This window comes from Nanorana parkeri, unplaced genomic scaffold (assembly GCF_000935625.1).
Source record: "Nanorana parkeri isolate BGI_ZX_2015 unplaced genomic scaffold, ASM93562v1 scaffold3467, whole genome shotgun sequence".
In the NCBI taxonomy this organism is placed as follows: Eukaryota; Metazoa; Chordata; class Amphibia; order Anura; family Dicroglossidae; genus Nanorana; species Nanorana parkeri.
The window spans coordinates 38969-48813 of NW_017309735.1; the positions used below are offsets into that span (position 1 = coordinate 38969).

Sequence of the window (9845 nt, forward strand, 5' to 3'; positions counted from 1 at the left end):
GCATTCAGCACCCCCTGCATCCAGCAGTACCTCATTACTCCTCCTGCATCACCTGCACTTTTTGTATCCACGCTACCCCATATGCTGCAGCCCTTTGAATCCCCAATACCGCCCACTCTGTACCCTCTGCATCCTTCATTACCTTCTCCTATGCACCCCTTGATCATATGTGGGCTGTTCCCATCTCTGATATTTGGGGTGAAGGCTCATCTGGAGGGGGTGCACGTGCTGGTTCCCCTTTTGTAGTGGTTGCCGTGATGCCTAAAACTTACAAGCTCCGCCTAGACTCACCCCCTACATGCCAGGTGCAGGGGATTCTGGGAGTAATAGATAGAGAGGGATAGAGAGAGGAGATGGGGACCAGAGAATGGAGGACTCTGCCCACAGGAAGTTCATTCGTGGACCCGATCCTCCTGCTGACCTAATGGAGCCCGGTACAGGAGCGAAGCCTGTACCCCCTCCCCATGGTGGCCATGTCTGTTATCACCTCTAATATACAGACTCTTTATTCTGAAATATCTACCTAGACCTTCTCAGCCGGATTTCATTTATATTTCATAGAATGTTATTAAAGATTATTGTCATAATCATTTATCCAATGCAAGTTCTATCGATTTTCATTTGTTTTATATAATTGTACTTAATGAGATCAGTGTCCTCTGTACAACACTCCGGTATATATCAGAGCTATATAAATGTATAATAATAGTGTGTGACTGTGGGGGGACATTAGAGTGTAAGCTCCTCTGTACAGAGACTGATGTGACTGTGGGGGAGGGGACATTAGAGTGTAAGCGCCTCTGTACAGAGACTGGTGACTGTGGGGGGACATTAGAGTGTAAGCTCCTCTGTACAAAGACTGATGTGACTGGCTCAGTGTTCTCTGTACAGCACTGCGGTATATGTCAGTGATATACAAATGGATGATAAGAGGGGGTGTCTGTAGTGAGTTCTGAGGTAAATCTCTGTGGAGAGCAGAATCTGCCCAGTGACTCTGATCCCGCCCTGTGATAGGTTACTATGGAGGGAGTGCAGCCAATGACAGTGGAGGAGATGTGAAATCTGAGGTAAATCTCTGTGGAGAGCAGAATCTGCCCGGTGACTGAGCCTGCTCTGTGATTGGTTCCTGTGGAGGGAGGGCAGCAAATGGCAGTGGAGAAGATGTGAAGCGGGGCCTCTGATTGGCTGTGAGTCTCCCCTCAGCTCCTTCTGTCAGTCACTGAAGTCTCCATCTTGTTTTACATTAGTGACAGAAGTGATGGAGGAATAGGGGGGAGGGGGTTCTGTTAACTTCTTCTTAATGTCAGTTCCTACCTGCGTGTGACTCCACTTCCCGTCTCTTCCACTCTCAGTAGAAGAGAGATCATCGGCTCCTGGACAGTGTGAACTCTGCGTCCTCCAATAAAGTCCAATACTGAGAGACAACCAATGCGCTCCTGGTAATCTCTATACATTGTAAATAGGGGGAGGGGGACACTGTATATGTGGGTGCTATGAGGTGGTGGGGCACAAACTCTGTATATGTGGGGTTAGGGGAAGACTCTGTATGCGACAGCTATGGGGTGGGGACACTGTATATGTTGGTGCTATGCGGTCGGGGGTGGTCATATATATAATATAAGGCTATAAATCCTGATTGGACTCTATGGTTTAATACATTTATTACATTGGTTCATTCGGCATCCTGGAGGATACATCCATATACTCATTTTTCTGCAGAACATAATAATAATAACACACAGACCGGCCTCCGATAATTGTTATTTTATTGCTCGTTTCTTGCCTGTGCATTACAAGAGTTGTTTTTTTATTGTCACAATTACTTGCCCACGTGGACAGATAGTAGACTCGGGTTTTATTTCACCCCCGGCCTTTTTAAGACCATCCCACCATTAGCTCAGTTTAGCCACACCCACTATTTGGCACCAGGCCCCACTTTGCTGCTTCCCTCCGGGGCGCAGAGGAGGCAGGGAGAATACAGGGACTTATTTTGCACAATTGCCAGTGTCTTGCCCACATTTTGATGATACAGTCTGTGTGGGTATTGGAGTATGATTGAAATATCCCCTTTTCCGGGATGTACCCCTTTATGAACTACATTTTATCCTCCAATAGGTCCAAGGACTAAACCTTTTAAAAAACATCGTACATTTTAATAAAAGAATCAGCAGTTCTGTTCTCTCTGATGTCTATTTAGACTTCTTTCTGTAAAACATTTCCTGCAGTTTGAACGCGCTGAGGACGTCCACCCATGCGTCTTCTGACGTGCAAGAAGCAGCTTTTTCTCCGTGAAAGATTTCCCGCACTCTCAACATGAATAAGAACGCTCACCCATGTGAATACTCATGTGGTCATTAAATGTTTCTTTCCGTGTGAAACATTTTCCGCACTCTGAGCATGAATAAGGACGCTCACCCGTGTGAATTCTTTGGTGTCTAACAAGGTCTCCTTTGTGAGTGAAAGATTTCCCACACTCTGAGCATAAATTAGGACGCTCACCTGTGTGAATTTTCTGGTGTTTAACAAGGGCTCCTCTTTCAGTGAAAGATTTCCCGCACTCTGAACATGAATAAGGACACTCACCCGTGTGAATTCTTTGGTGCTTGATAAGGTCTCCTTTCCCCGTGAAAGATTTCCCGCACTCTGAACATGAATAAGGACGTGCACCCGTGTGAATTCTCAGGTGTCTAACAAGGTCACCTTTCCGAGTGAACCATTTTTCACACTCTGGACATGAATAAGGATGCTCACCAGTGTGAATTCTCATGTGTACAACAAGCTTCCCTTTCTCAGAAAAACATTTCCCGCACTCTGAACATGAATAAGGACGTTCACCCAAATGAATTCTCTGGTGCTTACGAAGGTTGCGTTTGGCACCGAAACTTTTCCCACACTCTGAACATAAAAAAGGACGCTCAGCTGTTTGAACTAAGTGTCTAAGAAGGTTTTTGTCTTCAGCTAAAGATTTCTCAAACACCGAACATGAGAAAAGATCCTCACCTCCGTAATCTCCTTCATGGGGTGAGGAAGATTCTTTGGGATTAGATGGGTCTGTTGCACTGTGAGATCTTAGATGGATATTTCCAGTCATAGTATGTGAATGATCAGAAGATTCACCCTGATCAGAGGGATCCATTGATGTCTCCAAACAATGAGGTCTGTGGTATATATTTTGTGTATATGGATTCACTCCTGGAGAATCCTGTGTGATGACATTATCTTCTGAGTGCCAGTCAGCAGATAATATAAGATGTCTCTCCGAGGTATTCCTGACATCACATCCATCTGCTGGAGAGAAATTATTACACACGTCAATAATCAGAGTCATGTATGTTGGTCTAGAAGTCATCACAGAGCTCTGGCATGGAATTGGGTCCAATTGTAACCCCAAAATATGAAAAACAACCAGATAAAGGAGACAAAACCCCCAAAACACCTCTGACCCCCTGGAGACCATTGTACTGCTCAATAATGACTGCTATGGGGGGGATGGAGATGGACCTTCATATGGTGTACAGTATCTCCTCCTCATTTGTCGGTCACATGACGTTATATTGAGGAATGGAGATGGACCTTCATATGGTGTACAGTATCTCCTCCTCATTTGTTGGTCACATGACGTTATATTGAGGAATGGAGATGGACCTTCATATGGTGTACAGTATCTCCTCCTCATTTGTTGGTCACATGACGTTATACTGAGGAACGGAGATGGACCTTCCATATGGTATAATGTCTTCATCTCATTTTTGGGAACATCGAGCAATATGGCACAAAGATAAAATACTTATAATGGAGACTGGCCTACCTTAGGGTTTCCATTATCTTCTCTTCATCTTGCTATGAGCATTAGGTGGTTGGGTGGGGAGATCAAAGATGTTTTTATGTCAACAACAATGGATTTCTTTATCATCCATTGAGGGAGGTTGGAATAGAAGGTTTTCTTAGACAAATACGGTAAGTTACAATGTTGCCCTCAAGAGTTTGAGACATTGGCAAGCAGACAATGCTAAGCCAGCCCCCTGTATAACCCGCACCTCCAATCTTCATGTCTCAGTTTTCGGCTATCAACATACTCGGTACTCCAACGTCGGGAGTCAGAATGTCTATCATGTTGCTGGAGCTGGTCTCTATACAACAGCTATCCAAATTAGCGATTTCTCGAGCAGTAGCTTTGGAGACTGTACCTGGACCCCACTGGCTAGCTTGGAATGGGACCTTCAGACATTGGGCTCTTCTTGTGGAGCTTTCCAGATCCTAGTGTACTGTGTTAGCCACATGGTGCTATCTAAGGCCAGAGTTGTGGCACGGCCTCTGTTGTGACCCTGCCTATGAAGGTCCATGAACAGGGCAGAGATATCCTGAACCTTTGGGTACTAGACTTTGTATTGTGGTACGTTCCAGATCCATCTGTATCAGAAGTGACATAGAACTGTGACCTGTTCCCTCCATGGTGTCTGTTACTTACTTGTGTTGATCGGTAGAGAAATGTCATCCTGATCACTTTTCATCATCATCCCGACCTCCTCCGTGGATGGCCGGTCACCCCCCACATACGTCTCCACTTCTTCCTCTTTAATCTCAACTTTTATATTGATCCGTTCTTCACCCTAAACCCCAAAATCATAGAAAACATCTCATAAAGCTGAACTCCGGGGAGAGATAGAAGACACAAAGGAATGCAGCTCTTCATTCATTATTACATCATCACGTGTTTTATATATGTAAGCAGTGTAAGTACCTGAATGTGGCCTGGTATCAGCCTCTTGCAGTCCCTGTACAACAAAGCTCAAATTACGGGAGGGAGAAGCAGCACAAGGAGCCAATCAGCTGTGCTGCAGACTGTATCAGTATACTGCTTTTTTTATTGTCCAATCACAGGCTGGTCGAGGGACAAGACTGGTTATTTGTTACTGTCCAGAAGTAAAGAAAAATCAGGTCTCCTGCCCATTTCCTGTGAGCCCAGGGACCCGGGGCCTCCTTATCACGCCAGCCTGGACTCAAAGGAACCAAGGACAGGACTATGTCATTCCCCGTGCACCCACCTTTCCAGGAACCTCACTATGTCATTCACTATGCATCCACCTTTCCAGGAACAGGATCCATGATGTCATGTGACTGGACCCAAGGTTCAGGAAATACATTGATATTCTAAAAACTAGGGGGTGCTTAAGGGGACGCTGGGAACGGGTGGCAGAGGCCGCATTTCATACGTAAAACAACAAAAAAATACTCCATAGCAGAACGTCAGCTCACACAGTTCACAATGACTTCTGTGTCCTGTACACATGGTGGGGGATGGTCATGGTGGGGGATGGTGTGACCTTCCTGTGTGGAATCCCGGGAATACAGAGGACGGGGACATCTCTCTGGTGGGCTTGTGTCATGGAATGGTGTAATGATACAGTCACCATCCAGACACACCCCTTGTCTGTTCCTGGATCATGTCCCAGAATTCCCGGCACCGCTCACCTCTCCCGTCAGCAGCTCAATTATCTTGTTTGCGACTTCCACAATTTTCTTGTCATTGTTCCTCTCGGGTTTCATGGAGTGAGGTGAAGGCACTGTGATGGTTAGATGGTCACCAGACTTCACCGGAGGAAAACTCTGTTTCAAAAGACCAACACTTATGTCACATTAGGTTCCCAGAATCCTCCTCACCTCTCCGGTCAGGTCTGTGTTTTATAAATGGAGATCAGAGTGATGTCATGTGACCTCCCAGAATCCTCCTCTCCTCTTCGGTCAGGTCTGTGTTTTATAAATGGAGATCAGAGTGATGTCATGTGACCTCCCAGAATCCTCCTCTCCTCTTCGGTCAGGTCTGTGTTTTATAAATGGAGATCAGAGTGATGTCATGTGACCTCCCAGAATCCTCCTCTCCTCTTCGGTCAGGTCTGTGTTTTATAAATGGAGATCAGAGTGATGTCATGTGACCTCCCAGAATCCTCCTCTCCTCTTCGGTCAGGTCTGTGTTTTATAAATGGAGATCAGAGTGATGTCATGTGACCTCCCAGAATCCTCCTCTCCTCTTCGGTCAGGTCTGTGTTTTATAAATGGAGATCAGAGTGATGTCATGTGACCTCCCAGAATCCTCCTCTCCTCTTCGGTCAGGTCTGTGTTTTATAAATGGAGATCAGAGTGATGTCATGTGACCTCCCAGAATCCTCCTCTCCTCTTCGGTCAGGTCTGTGTTTTATAAATGGAGATCAGAGTGATGTCATGTGACCTCCCAGAATCCTCCTCTCCTCTTCGGTCAGGTCTGTGTTTTATAAATGGAGATCAGAGTGATGTCATGTGACCTCCCAGAATCCTCCTCTCCTCTTCGGTCAGGTCTGTGTTTTATAAATGGAGATCAGAGTGATGTCATGTGACCTCCCAGAATCCTCCTCTCCTCTTCGGTCAGGTCTGTGTTTTATAAATGGAGATCAGAGTGATGTCATGTGACCTCCCAGAATCCTCCTCTCCTCTTCGGTCAGGTCTGTGTTTTATAAATGGAGATCAGAGTGATGTCATGTGACCTCCCAGAATCCTCCTCACCTGTCCGGTCAGCAGATAGATGATCTCCAGGGTGAGGGTCAATATCCTCTCTGTCGTGTGACCCGGGTCCTCCTCCATCCTTATGGATGTGATCATGTGATCCATACAGGTCTCTGCGCTCTGTAGACGGAGAATTTACCGGCCTCGCCGATCATTATCACTCACAGACAGGTACAGATTGATTCCGATCCCGCTTCCCAGTCGTGGGAGGTTTAGAATGGCGTCACATTGTTAAATACACAACACATATATCGATCCTCAAACCCGCGGGTCCAAAACAAGAAAAAAATAACTACAATACCCCAAAATTGTAAATATGAAACAAGATATAAACCTTCGCAGCTGATCTCTTCGGAGACGAAGCTCAATGACTGCTCCAAAATTACGAAACGATTGTCCTTTCTCCGGGGCGCGTGTGCGGACCTAGCATACATTCATTAGATCACAGTGACTCTGGAGGACGAGGACGGACATGACGGGGGGAGGGGGGTCACTGGGTGCAAATATAATATCTTCTTACCTCCTCTGCTGCCAGTTCCAATAATGTCTCCTCTCTACTTCCTTCCAACTCGCCTCTCACTCAGGACTTCCTGTTTATACTTCTACATCACTTCCTGTTTGCACCTGACATCACTTCCTGTGACACGCTCTGTCTTGTGTCTGTGTTCCACCATGATGCCGTCCAGATTATTTTGTAGTAGGCTGCTTGTTCCTGCCCCACCTCCGCGCCCTAGTTTGTTGGGTCTCCCGCTCTTCAGGGAGAACCCAAAGCCGTGGGAAATTACTTCAGGATTGAGAGCGGGGAGCCGACCGCAGAACGTCCATTCTCCGATCTGCTCTGTGTGATCAGTGAGTAGGGTGGCCACCTGTCCCAGATTCATCTGGACAGTCCGGGTTTTGATTCTTTTCTGGGTTTCAAGCCAGCTTCACATACAGGACTCAAAACCCGGACTGTCCATGTGAACCCGGGACAGGTGGCAACCCTATCAGTGAGACAGGAGAGCTGTACAGAAGATCGAGCACGATGCTGAGCTCAGTCTTCTGTACTGGAGGGCAGGCTCCACAAAGAGAACCGTTCCCCTCCAAACTCTATCACATAGGGGCTCGTTATCCACTATGTGATAGCAATAAAGTTAAATGAAGATTAAAAAAAAAGTAGAAAATACATAAAAAATGTAAATGTCCTCCCGTGACCCTTCAGAGAACTACGGGGAAAAACACTTACCCCCATAGTTCTCTTTTAAGCCCCTAATGGACTACACTTAAAGGAGAACTATGAGGTGAGTGATTTTCACTCATCCTCATAGTTCGGGCCGACGGCTCAATAGATCGGGAAGTGAGAGAACGCATAGCGTCGCTCGCTCACTTCTCAATCATCTCCCTGCAGAGAGCCATGACTGTTACTCACGGCTCCCTGCAGGGATTTCCCGGCTCCGATCCTCCAGCGCTGACTGGCGGAACGGACGGGGAGGGGGAGGGCACAGCTGGCTCTGCCTCTAGATAGGCAGAGCCAGCTGTCAATCACGAAGCTGGGTGGATCTCGACAGCAATGTTGGGATCCGTCCCGGCTGCGGAGTCTCAGTATATAGGGAGCTGCAGCTCTCTATATACTGAGCTTTGGGTGACGGGAGGACGCTAGTTTATGTCCTCCCGTGACCCTAAGGAGAACTATGGGGGGGAAAACACTTAGCCCATAGTTCTCCTTTTAAGCAATTAAAATTGTGGACACGAGTACGTGTAACTTACGCTTCTCATCTACTCATGGTACCCAGGTCTGGAGGGTTTATGACTGATATGGGGAAAACAAACTGTCTCTACTGATTGCTCCTCTGTGAGATCCTGCTGCTGGGTGAAAAGGCTGACTGCCCACAGAACACTAAAAAGTTTTCGGGAACCCCGTTAGTCAGGAACCGATACCAGATGAGTTATCAGCTCAGATGATCAGATGTTTTGTACTAAGGACCTGTTGTAGAAAGCCCCAAATGTTTTTGTCACCTTGCTGAATAAAAGAGCAGCAAAAAAAAAAAAAACCTGCTTGGACTGTTCCTGGATTTGCCGGTCTTGTGCATGGTTCACCGCCTCCAGTACCAGCTGACCTTGCCCCCCTTTACAACATACACTATATCACCAGAAGGATTGGGTCGCCGGCCTTTACACGCACATGAACTTTAATGGCCCCCCAGTCTTAGTCCGTAGGGTTCAGTATTGGGTTGGCTCCGCCCTTTGCCGCTATAACAGCTTCACCTCTTCTGGGAAGGCGTCCACAAGGTTTAGGAGTGTGTCTATGGGAATGTTGGACCATTTGTGAGGTCAGGGACTGATGTTGGGGGGAGGGGCTCGCAATGCGCTGAACCCGCTCCTGTCATGTGACGTGGCCGACCACTTCCTGCTGTTGTTCCCAGTTGCTTCCACTTTGTTATAATCCCAGTAACAGGTGACCGCGGAATATTTAGTGGCAAGGAAATGTCATGACACCTGAATCCAATGATTTGGAGGGGGAGGGGCCCAATACTTTTGGTAATATAGTGTATGTACTCGGGTAAGAATGTCTACCAGCCATGAGCGTTCACTTTGCCACTTATCTACTGTGCAGGAACCTTTGCCAATCCGCCACAGTCTTCTTTTTCCTGCAGTCCTCTACATGTATCGCTGTCATATCAACAGAAAGATCAAATCACACATTCCCGCATATTGTGTACAATTTTATTTAACTACACTTTGCAGGTTATCGACATACATTACTTCAAATACATGGGGCCCCGCCCACTTACATCATTCATACGTGTCCAGGATTATTGCGGAGACGGATTATGTATGTGGGGCTGGAACTGCCAGGTCTTACTTCCTGTATTTCTCTTTTAGATTTATAGGAATAATATAATCGTCAATATACAAAAGGAGCGATTATTGTATCTCCGGCAAAGAACAAAAAAAAATGTAAAAGTATAATTTGGAGAACTGTGACCAGGAATGAATGTAGTATGAAGCTCTGACCGGTCTCTTTACACTGCGCCGAAGACAAGTCCCCAGACCACACATTGTTCCTTCCGTAGACAGCTCTCCTCCACCATCCACACTACATTCTCTGACAGCTCTCCTCCCACCATCCACACTACATTCTCTGACAGCTCTCCCCCACCATCCACACTACATTCTCCGACAGCTCTCCTCCCACCATCCACACTACATTCTCTGACAGCTCTCCTTCCATCATCCACACTACATTCTCTGACAGCTCTCCTCCACCATCCACACTACATTCTCTGACAGCTCCCCCCCCCCCCCACACCACCACATCTTACCTCCAT

General features: G+C 46.7%; 1 protein-coding gene across 1 annotated transcript in view; it reads right to left on the reverse strand.

Moving 5' to 3' along the window:
* Positions 1-2295: 2295 nt before the first annotated feature.
* LOC108803175 (oocyte zinc finger protein XlCOF6-like) overlaps positions 2296-9845 on the reverse strand; it is a 28236-nt gene continuing 20686 nt past the window's right edge. The window contains exon 8 of the mRNA XM_018575014.1: positions 2296-2788. Coding sequence (XP_018430516.1) covers positions 2309-2788 — 480 coding nt within the window. The 3' untranslated portion in view covers positions 2296-2308. The remainder of the gene's footprint in view (positions 2789-9845) is intronic.